We start from the raw sequence: 12,239 nt of genomic DNA on the forward strand, positions 1-12,239 counted from the left end.
CACTAGCAGTAGCACCAGTAGCAGTAACAGACTGGACTGGTCTCTGATGTTTATTCTTTTGTCCTGGGGTGCTGGTCACCTGCCTGCCACAGACAGAGAGACAGTAGCACAGCCAGCGGGCTGTAGGGTGGCAGCTGAAGTCTGAAGAGCTGTGAAGGTGCAGCTACATGGACTTCAGCAGGACTAGGCACTGGTTAGCGGGGGGAGGACCCAGAGCCCCATTGTGAAACATCTGGCAATCCCGGCCAGCGCCAAGTAAGTGGGTTGTGTGGGCCTCTCCTGCTGCCAGTGCAGTGCTGGGGGAGCCAGCACAAGCTGTGCACGTAGCGGTGGGGGGCCTGGGGACAGCCTGCCCTGCAGCGAGAGAGACGCAGGGCTTCCTAGCGATGGGAGGGATAAACGGCGAGGTGTTTGGTGTGTCAGACAGCTTGGATGTAAGCAGGAGGAAATGACTCAGAGACTGAAAATGATGAGTTTCTGAACGCTTGCTAAGGGAGGGGTAAGAAGAACATGTCGCCATCAGCATAAGTTACAGTAAAAGCACGTAATTGCCTCTGCTCGGTGGGCGCAGCGCCTGGCGCGGGGCCATTTTGCGGGCGAGCCACGGCTGCCCTCCAAGCCCGCCCGCCCCTGCGGTAGGTGCGGGCGGCGGGCTGGGGCGCTGCCGGTGTCCCCGGGCGAGGCGGGAGCGGAGCGGAGCGGAGCGGGGCGGGCGGCGGCGGGGCGGCCCGGCGCGAGGTGCCCCCCGGCGGGAGGAGCCAGGCGGGGCGGCCCGCAGCCCCTCGCCGCTTTCCCCGGCGGCGCCCGGCGTGCGCGCCGCCCTCGCCCGCTGATGCAATCGGAGCCCGCAAGCAGCGGCAGCGGCAGCAGCGGCGGCAGCAGCGGCCCCGGCGGCGCCCGCAGGCGGATCGGCCGGCCCTGAGCCCGCGCAGCGCCGCCGCGCCGGGGGAGAGCCGCGGGGCTCCGCAGCGCTGCCCGAGCCCGAGCCAGCGGCTACCCCGAGAGCCCGCGCCGCCGCGGCACGGAAGCGCCCGTCGCCAGCATGAGCAAGGTAAGCGGGGCGGGTCTCCCGCCCGAAGCCCCTCGTCCGTCCCGCGGGGGATGCGGTACTCGCAGAGGGACTTTTCCTGGGCAGACAAGGGAAGCGGTGGCTTTCTGATTTGTATTCTCGGATTTTAATGCTCTTACTTGTTACTTATGCTTTGCGAGGGAGAATCTGCCCCCGAGAGATGTATTGTTCGAGATTCAGAAGCAGGATGTGTGTGATGCTACCTCTTCCCGTGGTCTTTCATTGCAGATGGTGTGTGTGAAGATACGATGAGTCGGGAGGGGGAAGCGGGGGAAGGGAAGGTGTATAATCCTCTGGGGGGGGGGGAGGATTTCTTGCCTTTTATTTGTCACATAGAACTCTTAAATGATTAAAAAGAGAAAAAAAAAATATCTCTGCAATGGGTATGGTCTCCTGGCAGGCATCATACCTTTTTATGCCTATGAATTTATTATAGGTCTTATGTCTGCCATTGTACTAAAATAGACTATGGCTAAAAGCCTGTGATGTGTATATAGAGGTTTTGAGTAATTTCAGAAATAACTTTAAGTAATAGTAGAGGAATTGTCGGTAGTGAACACTAACGTGAGAGATGAGCATCTGTGTCCTTTTATAAATGTCGTGTTTATGTTCCTCTGCTTAGTGAGGCTAATCTGGGGATTAAAAAGAAGTATTCCTTGTCAAGACAAAGGGCATGGAGATAGCACGGTGCTGTTCACTTAGACTGAGGGAACATCACCGCAACTTTATACCTTGTGAAACAGCTGCACTAAGAACAATTGCTGGGTTTTGAAGGAGGTCTGTGCTGGGCTGACTGTGAACTGCACAGCCTTAGCCTAATGCCAAAGTTAACAGCTGAGGAAAAACAAGACTGAGTTATTTGCTCTCCTTGGTTAACTACAGCAGATGGAATACGGGCACAACAGGTATGTGACTGTCGGGTGTCTCCCCAGCTTCCCTCTGTCACCAATGACAAGAGTTACTCCCTTCAGCATTCATCACTCCTGGGTGGGTAGAGCAATGGGTGGCAGCGCTGGAATGGGTGAGTGCTCTGGAGGTCCCTCAGGAGGCTCTGATTTAGTCCCATTTGTACTTTCTGCAGCTGGAGAGTGGCAGACCTGCCTTGGCAGAAAACTGATCTGAAACTGCTCAGGGAGAATACCTAACCAGCTGCCCCCTGCCTGAATGCTTAGGGACAGAATGCAAGTATATCAAGGAGTGAGGCAGGCTGTCATGTTTTACATCAATTTTGTCTTGCCTGTTGTGTGTCTAGGAAAGAGGGTCATACCCGGTCTCCTGGGTGTTATGCAGCACCTAGGAGTAATGTCCTGGTGTGTCCATGCAAAAAACAAGTAGCAGGCAAGCCACAGACCTACCTGCCTGTTTGCTCAAAGCAGGCTGACATCTCACTGGGTTCTTCTCACCTGTGCAAAAGCTAACTTTGCTTTATAGTTTTACTGTAGAAAAGACAGCATGAAGCAATAGCTACAGCAGTAAAAGTACACTCTTGTCACTTGCGAGTGGTGTAGCCTTCAGCATGTCAGTTCTGTCTGAGCCTTTCGCCCTTTATTTGCTTCATCTGTTCAGCCTGTAAGGTCTTCAGGGTTGTGGCTGTCACTGTGTATTTGTAGAGCATGTGTCAAAAGTGCAGAAAATTACCATTTGGTTATCACTATAGTTATGCAAAACCTAATATGCTTATAAAGGTATCAGTAAGCAACAGCATTATTACAGTTCCTTATTCCTTCATCTCTGCCTTCACAGTTTCCTGGTTTTAGTCATAACCCTCCCTTTCTCCTTGAACCATTTCTAGCCCAACCTCAACTCTCCTCCTCTGTTTTTTTTGAAGGAGTGTTATGTATAAGAAATGAATTAGACCTCTGGTTTATACAGTCCTGCCTTGTCCACTTATTGTACTGATTTTTACTGACAGGCAGTGCACTCTTAGCATTGTGTGATCCAGTGAATATTCTGATTTTTCCCTTAGAAACTGAGTATTGAAATCTGCTGCAAAGTCATAGGTAAAAAAGAAGATTGCAAAATCATTAGGTAGCTTTAACACAGTTGATACCTTGCTAAACCAGTCCATAGGCCATATCCTTGGTTTAACTTGATAGATGTCCAGCCATTTTAAAACAATTTATTTGGTCTGACCATGCTAAAGAATCAGAACAGACATTATTTTCATTACTTCCTTATGCCATTTTCTTAAATGAGTAGTCGTAGCTGAGTGTATAGTGAATGGCAGATTATTTGTAGGTTTGGAGGCCAGACCTTCAGGAGCTGAGGGGTAACTTCTGTTTGGAGAAATTTCACAATTCGACTTCTTAAACCGCGTGTGTGAGGGCTGGCATCTTCATGTCACTACAGTGACATATTATGTACTCCACAGTGCTAGATAAGCTTCTATGAGCTCAAGCCACTCAATATTGATTGTGGCTTTTGATAATAAATTGTGGCTATCCAACTGCCACAATGGCTGTAATGTAGAGATTAAATGGACAGCCTTCATCTTCAGTGTCTGAACTTTGGTGATACTCAGGCGTAAATCAAAGTAGTATGTGACCCTGATTTGTTATTCATAGTCACTTACATGCTTGCAGCTTGTACCTCCAATTCTTACATTGGATGAAGCGAGTGGGTGGCCCCATTTGCCTTGGAAACAATGTCATTACTTTATGACTTTATACATTAAAGGGACAGGTAATGTTACCTCATAAAATAGGGCACCTGTTGTAGAACAGCGATTTAGCAAATACTACCATATGCTATTGCAGATGAAAATCCAATGTTATGCTTATGGAAAGGCCTAAATTTGCCCTATGTATATCAAATTATCCAAAAGAGTTAATGTGAACTAAATAATTGCAACTGTCTTTAAAATTATTAAGAAGTTTTACCCACCTGTCTTCAGTGCATCTTGGCCCATAGTTTATTACTGTTATTACAAACTAATGTCATGATACCCATCCAACAGAGTTACTCATTTACCTTCTTCCCTTGAGGTCTGCAGTTTGTTTCAGGTTTTATTTTAGAGTATACCTGATGCATTAATGAAGTGCAGCATATGACTTCTCAGTAGGTACACAGCTATTGCTAGTTCAGTTTGCCTATTACAGCATTTCACACAATATTTGATAAAACGCTCTTAGTAAGCACAGAAAATTTCCTGGTATATGAATAGGGTTTAATTCCATATAATTTCCAGTAGCATTCAGAGAGAACAGTGCCACACAAGTAATGTCCACTTGTTTTGTTTTATTTAGACTGTTGCTGTAGGTGTCATTGCATCTGTAATAAATGCTTGAATTTGCATTACCCTTACTGAGAATGAACTTTTTTAAACTTTGACATTGAGAGGCTGAGGAAACTGGGTTTGTTCAGTCAGGAGAAGAGGAGGCTTTGGGGTGATGTAATAGCAGCCTTCCAAAATCTGCATGAAAATCGAGGAGACAGGGCCAGGCTCTGCAATGATGTATGGTAGAAGGACAAGAGACAATGGCATAAATTCAAATAAAAAAGAGTTTCAGCCTGTATATAAGGAAAAAATTCACCCCACAAGGACAGTCAGGCAGTGGAACAAGTTGCCAAGAGGGGCTGTGCAGTCTCCATCCTTGAGAGCTCTCAAGACCCAACTGGATAAAGCCTTGAGAAACCTGGTTTGAACTCAGAGCTGACCCTGCTTTGAGCAGCAGGTTGGACTAGAGACCTTCTGAGGCCCCTTCCAGCTGGATTTTCTTGTGATCCTGGAAAAAATTTACAAACTAAGATTTTTTTTTTTTTTTTTTAATCCAGTGAACCAGTGTAGGCAGATTTCTTCGCAGAAGGTAATTTCTGTAACATGTTGATATTGTAGTAATATTTTGTTCTTCTCTACTATCTTGAGAAATGCCAAGAGCTTAACAGAAGAGGCTGAACAGCAATGTTGGTGCAAGACTCTTCACAAGAATGCTACTTAATTTGGACCCTTTGGAGTTTGTTTGTTGGGGATTTTTGTGGGTTGGTTGGTTGTTGTCATCCCCCCCACCCCTGGGGTGGATGGATCCCTACCCTGGGATCCATGGTGTGGTTAATCAATACTCCCATCAGCGTGCCTACTGCTGAGCCAGGAAAGAGGACTGTACCTCCTTCCTACATTCAACACCTTCCCTTTAAGTACTGTACTTTCTTTCCCTATCTGCATCAGAGAGCCAAGCTAGTACTTTTTCTGATAAACAGAATACATTCTGGTTTTGCTAGATTATTTTTTTTTTCCTTACCAAGTTTTAAAGAATAACTCCTTAAACAAGGATCATTGTACCTGTAGGCACTGGCCATGGGAAAGGAAGAGGTATGTCAAAACTCCCAGGGAAGCTGGTAAAGTCAAGGGAGAGTTAAGTCTCAAGGAACATGTTTTCCTTAAGGTTGAGTTTTTTATAACACTGCTGGCTTTTAAAAAAATAACTGCTGCTTTTAGGTTTTGAAATGAGTTCACAAGGTTTTCTTGCTACTTCTTTTCAGTGCAGCTGACTGCAAGTAAATTTCAATGCACTGTTAGAATTCTTACTTTTGAAAAGATTGTCTAGTAGTTTTCAGTTCTGTAATATTTGATGCTGAATTTTCTAAATTGTTTAATTCTTCCTTTGACATGTGGAAAATAAAACACTGGCAAAACTATGAAGCACTGAACAAAAAAAGAAGACCTTCTTTGATTTTAAAGACTGTGAACTTTAAATTACTGTATCTTAAATATAATATATACTTATACCATACAAAATTGCATATTCTATTCTTACAAGAAAATTATTAACTCACAAGGTTTTAGACAACTGCATATCATCATGCAGTTCATTAAAAATCACATAAAGTGCACTTAAAACTAGCAGTAATAGTATAATTTCTGTGGATGCATGGAGTGTCTCACCCTCCAGTAAAATAAAGGAAATTCTTAGTCAAAGCAATACGGGGAAGAAAACTGTATAGGAAATTGTAATACTTGCAGTATCCTCAACGTATTTAGCAGACTAGCTGTTAACTAAGTTTCTTACCAGATGCATGATGCAGGTATTAGTTCCTTGATTTTAAAGTTTGAGGAAACAGGTAGAGAAGTTAAGTTTTTGACCCTGGATGAATAAAAGCATAAGTAGTTTTTAATAGGATCTATAGTTGTAAAACATTCACAAGTACCCTAATCATTCCTGAGAACAGAACATCAGGTTTTGTTAAGATTGTCAAATTACCAAGGTCACAGTCAGTGCTAGTGTTAACAAGGTAAAACTGTGGGTCCTTCTGAATCCTGCCCTGCACAGCAGCACCACCTGCTTACAAACTCTTGTAGCAAGTTTCTTCTGAATTGCTAGAAAGTGTTGCCTGAAGTATAGGGTGTGAAAGCTATATAAAATGAGTAGTTGTGCTCTAGTGTAAAACTGTAATGTGAGCCGAGTTTATTCCTTACACAACATGAAGTAGTAGCTGTAGTATAGGGTATTACAGCATACAGTGGCTACACAGCCACAATTTTTAGCACAGCTGTACAGCTGCATAGATACCTGCCTGCACACAGAAAAAGAATAATCACATTGTATTCACATGCTTGTATATTTGAGGCATTTTTCCATCATGAGTATATAATTTGTATTTTAAGCAAGTATGGTAGTTAAATATGCTGTAACCTATTTATATATACATGGGAACTAAATTGCAGACTCTGCCTTAAATTGGATTAAATGTCTTTAGAAACAGAAGTGCAGTTTGGGAGACAAATGAAACAGAGCTTCGCATGCTGGGAAGTGTTTTATTTCTGTAACCATAAAGGAAGTCCATTGGCTTGTTTGACTGTTATTTGGTTCAGTTCAGTTTTTCTTCTTTTTGTATCCTTCTAACACAGCTGTGCTTTTTTTCTAAATCTGATCCTGTGCTCTGGCTCAGGCTTCATTCTCAGTTGCACAGTGCCTTACAGAATACAAAGACAAGTTCTGTAGCTTTTTTTATATTGAAAAGTGTCAGTAGCATTAGAATATCTTCATTTTTTAGTATTATCCTTTGCCTTTCAACACCTTTTCAGAGATGACTTTTGGCATTTACAGGCTGATTCTTTTCTTGACACCTGGAGATAGAATTTCAGTAATGTCAGCATTCCTTTCTGGTGCTCCATTGAGCTGAAAATGCTGCGTTTACAGTTGTTCCCTTTTGGATCTTCTTTTAAGTGGTCTTGCTGTAGCCAGGAATGTTTTCATCACGTCAATTGGGCAAAATGTTTATTGTGACATACATAGAAAACTAGTGTTCTGTCCTGCCATGTCCAAGTGAACTGGATTTCAACAGTGGACAAATTGGATCCAATTCTAAGCTGTTTTAAGATGCTTAAGATTAGCTTCATAAATTCAGAAATGACAGAGACATTCTAGTCAAGGACATTGATGTTTGTGTGGGTTGGAGCTGGGCAAAACCCTTGGATCATGAGGGTATTATAAATAAATCATTTGTCAGTTTAGATTATTGATCTGAGCAGGGCCGGTGATCATCGATCCAGATGTTGAACTGCAGGAGGACAAGCCTATGTTACTCATCCAAGGCCTGTTTATTATCTTCATTACTAGTGCCACTTCTCAGTATTTGAAAGTTACCACTTTTCTAATAGGGACTGTGTCACTCTTGATTTGTGATGACTTTTTACTGTGCTGCAATTTTGACAAAGGGCCTCTGTTTGCTTTGCATGTTTCATGCTGACACCTCTACAAATATCTCATCTGTGACCATACTTTTTCAAGGCCACTTTTAATGTGCTGAGTGCTATTTTGCTCTCAAATTCCCTGGGCAGAATCCAGTTTCCTCTGGGCATTGTCAACAAATGATGGGGGATTTCAGCTAAAGGGCTTGCTTGCAGCATTTTTAGAAAGGATACATAGGGTAACTTTAATGCAACTGCAAAATTTTGTAGTGTTGTAATACATGATTTTCCCCCTTGCTTTAGAGCTGTTACACAGTTGAATATATACTAAGAAGGTGGAGTATCTGGCTTTGTCACTAGATTACCACTTTTGAGCAGACATCATCAAAAAAAGCCGGTTCTTGTGGGTGTTACCTGGATGCTTTTCCACATTCAAGAGTGTAATGTGTGGCACTGTACAGTGACACTGTTGTGCTCTGCTTTTCTTGGCTTGTTAGTAAGCTTCTATGGGATTATGTACATTTGCTTGGTGTGGTGGATTATGCCTACTGTTAATTTGAACAAGACCACGAACACTTTGGAGGTGCTGTCTTCAAATAGGTTCCAAGGATTTTCCTTGCGGCTTAGTTCTGTTCCTTGTGCCCTTTACATCAAGAGGAAAGCTTCAGCTTCCTTTCTACTTTGTTGAATTGTGTCCAGTTAAATCAAATTAAGGCAGTGTTTGAACACACAGCAAAAGACACATCACAAGGATATAACCCAGGCTTTGGTAGAGATCTGCCATTACTTCAAACCAATTATACCAGGCTTAAAACGCACTGGAGCTAGTATAGGCAGGTCTTCTGCAGCTATCACCTGTGTGCTGCTGTGGAAGAAGCTTGCATAGGGCATAGCTGTCAGTTGAGAGCACAGCCAAAACCACATCAATCATTTACACTTGTTTTTTCTTCCTGGAGAAGAACTGCAATGGATCTGATGGGTATGTCTCTATAAGGAAGAGGAGCTGTAGACTTGGTTCCTGGGGAGCTGTGCACAACCTGTCTACCTCCCAGTGAATTCTCTGAATGAACTGCCAAGCAGTATGAGGTATGCTGATGGGACAATCTATGCCTAAATTTCCTGTCTGTAGAAGAGACAGATGTTTCCACCTTCCTTCACTTAGGTGGTGTGACTGTAGAGCCAGTATTAAGTTTTAAGGCTTCCAGGTATTACAGTGAAAAAACTGGCTTAAAGCTTATAAAAAATGAAGGTCTCAGTTCTTTGGAGCAAAGAGTAAAATAACTGCAAGCACCGTACAGACCAGTCCACCATCACAGTTTGGGAAAGCACAGTATTTGCAACACCTCTAGACAAAACTTGCTGTCTTTTTAGTTTTGGTTTTTTTTTTTTTTTTTTTAATTACCCTGGCTTGCATCACTTGTTTAAAGAGACTTATTAGATCACTCAATCGGCTGTAAGCCTTGAAAGCTCAGGTCTGGGTCCTTCTGCAGCATTGTGGCCAAATGTCCAGGCAGAATATGTTATCTAGGTGTATACAGTTCTGCCTGCAAGCAAAAAAGCTGGGACTATGCTCTGCCGTTTGAAAAGACCAACACAGAGAAATGCATTTATGAGGAGTACTCAGACTGGTCAGGCAGAGTGTCCCTGTGGTATTGAGCCCATTCAGATCCCCAGGTTAGCTGCTGCCATGCTTTATCAGCTTCATCTGTTGGACACTGAACAGCTAAATAAACTGCTTGGCAAGCAGGTAACAGGCAATAACTGCACTAACAACCTAATGCAATACAGAAAGTCATGCTTCTTACGCTTTTGCATAAGGTTCTCAGTGGTGAATTAAATAGGCCATTCAAAGTTATCAGGGCTGGATGTGGTACCAAGCTCAGTACACGTCTGCCCTTTACAGACCAGCAACCACATGCAAAGTTAGGTAATGTTTTATTGTACTTTGTGTTATTCGAGGGCCAGCTATGTAAGTTACTGTTTTATTATCTCTAGTGGGACTGTATACAGGACTTGTGGTGGACAAAGTAACTCCTTTCTCCTTCAAAAGCCTTTTTTTTTTTTTTTTTTTCCCCAGAGCCTTTGTTTTCAGTGTGTGATTCATCATTGCTCAGTGTCTTATGTAAACCTTTATTCCAGTGCAAAATGGACTTCAATGGGACACGGTCTAAGCACTCTGAGAATAGCTACAAATGCCCCTTATACAGGCCAGTGATTCAGGCCTGACCCTGTGTTTCTTCTGGTTCCGCTGTTACGAGGGTGCTTGCAAACAGGAGAATGACCTTGTATACAGGTTTCTGTCTGCTGGCTCTTTTCTTTAAGTACGTCAGTTCTCATTTTGGAATTCATCACTGTGTCTAATGTGTGTTTTGGGTTTTTTTTTTTCCCCCTAGGAGTCTACAATGATTATTTGCAAACTGCAGAAGCTTTGGTCTCCTGCACTAAATTGTCTGCTTCCAGTTCTAAACCCTCAGTAACTCTCAAGACAATGATTTTATTTGTTTCTGCTGTGTATGCATTCATGTTATTCATATTATCATTTGGTAATTGCATCAAGCTGCTTGCCTTGGTCATCAGCTGCAGGATCTGTGTGTAGTTTCCACCATCAGGGAATTTAATAAACAAATTGTAAGCTATATGTTATGCATCTTTAAAGCAGATCTGTACTTTACCTGTACAGCTGTCTCAGGATAAAGGATACAGACAGTATAACTGAATCCCTGAGGAAAATTTTCGTTGTGCTTAGGCTCATCTTTGCTGGTATTAACACTGCTGTTAAAAGCTTTGGTTAACTTTATAAAATCTTAAAATGCTAATTTAGTACCTGGCATTATAGAATACATAAGCAAAGAGAAATGTTAGAGAAGACCTCATGAACACAAGCTTCCTTGTGGTTAACAGCAAAGCTGGGTTATGCTGGTAGGGGAATGTATGTAATAGCTATTTTCCCTTTCCTGTTGCCAGTTTGATGTAAAAGGGCTCATATCAATGAGAACTGGGCCTAAACACAATAAAAACCATGGTGACTTTCAGAATTTTCATTTATTTTGTTTGAGCAATAAGCATATCATATAGACATGAGACACTATCTAGTTAGAAAACAGACGGATGAATTTATAGGTCAACTAAATCCAGCTGGTTGCTTTAACATGTTTTTCTTTACGCCATTCTAGCCAACAATGCACTTGTTAAAAACCTAATTAATGCTAGAGCAGACAAACAAACCAACAAAAGAGGCACTTAGAGGCACTGTTCATAGGAGTTAGAGATGGAAGAGCTCCATTAGGTCATCTGCCTATTCCCCTAATAGTACAAGCCTGTTTTCCTCAACCAGGAGGGAAGTGTCATTAAACTGAGCAAGAGGGTAAAGACAGAGGAAATGGCACTGGGGAGTGACAGAGCAACAAGAAGGTCATAGGAAGGAAAACAAAAAGGAACAGTATAAGCATTTGGCTTAGAAATCAAGGTTAAAGCACATTGCATTTGGAGGTCGTTTGCAAAAAGGATTTCTTTAGAGTACTTGCCTATTCTGTAAAGAAAATAGGAAGGAGGATTGTATGGTTGTGCAGGAAATGTATTAAGACAGAACTAACTATTGAATAAAAGGACACCATGCAGAGACGTAGAGCTGCTTTAAGTCCTGTATTCAATGGGAACGGTAGTAGATTTTCAGTATTATTCAATTGGGAATCACGCTTTAGACTCCATGTTGTATGAGTGTAATTTACAGCTCATGTTGTAAATTTTATGGAGTATCTTGCCAAATAATTTTAGCCTGAAGCTGAATAGGTCCCTGGTCAGGTTCTACTTAAGAGTTTGTGATGACAAATTAATCTATCTTGTATTTCTGGTGAACTCTTTTCTTCCCTTTAACCTTCTTAATAGTCCAGTTTGTTAAGCATACTTTTTTTTTGGATTTCAGTCATAGTTATCATTCATGTTGCCTAGCCTTGCTGCCTTTCAGGTGAACTGATACAAGTTTTCTTGTATAACAGGTTAGGCATTACTGAACTCACTCAATCATTAATTTAAGCACTGAATCAAAAAAATGGCATTATTTCTGAGAGAGGTTCCTCACCTGAGTGCTGACTGAAATGATTTGACTTTGCCAACATTGTCCTGCATTTATTTAATCTCATGAAACCAACTTAGTCTGCTTTTAGAGTTGTAATGTAACTATAAATGTTACTAAATATGCATCTTGGCTGGACAAGCTGAATATTTCAATTTCTTTATGTTCTCTGTTTTAATGTTTTTTCTAACCAATAAATTGTGCTCGTATAATCCAAATTGTCTTTTATTTAAACGTAATAAAACCAGTGATACTTGTTTTAAAAGGAGCATATTTCAGTTTTATTTGAATTACTTAAATTGCTTTAAATTAAACCAAATAAACTTCTCAAGCCAGAAGATAAGTGCCTGCACAGTCTTTTGGATTAGTTTAATGATAATCTATTTAAATTCAACCTTACTTTATGGAATGCAGCTTTTGTAAATAGAGAAATTCTGGTATGTTCTATACCCTGATGATTTCACTCTGAT

General features: G+C 41.9%; 1 protein-coding gene across 3 annotated transcripts in view; it reads left to right on the top strand.

The window, feature by feature from the left end:
• Positions 1 to 424: 424 nt before the first annotated feature.
• The window catches only part of BCAT1 (branched chain amino acid transaminase 1), a 67,212-nt gene continuing 55,397 nt past the window's right edge, over positions 425 to 12,239 (top strand). Inside the window, exon 1 of one of the 3 annotated variants that reach the window (XM_037389475.1) lies at positions 425 to 1,051. In XM_037389475.1, the coding sequence (XP_037245372.1) occupies positions 1,043 to 1,051 (9 nt within the window). In that variant the 5' untranslated portion in view covers positions 425 to 1,042. Of the gene's footprint in view, positions 1,052 to 1,750; positions 1,975 to 12,239 lie in introns of those variants that run through there. The other 2 variants (XM_037389476.1, XM_037389477.1) reach the window with 2 other exon arrangements.

Source organism: Falco rusticolus, chromosome 5, assembly GCF_015220075.1.
Source record: "Falco rusticolus isolate bFalRus1 chromosome 5, bFalRus1.pri, whole genome shotgun sequence".
NCBI classification, from domain to species: domain Eukaryota; kingdom Metazoa; phylum Chordata; class Aves; order Falconiformes; family Falconidae; genus Falco; species Falco rusticolus.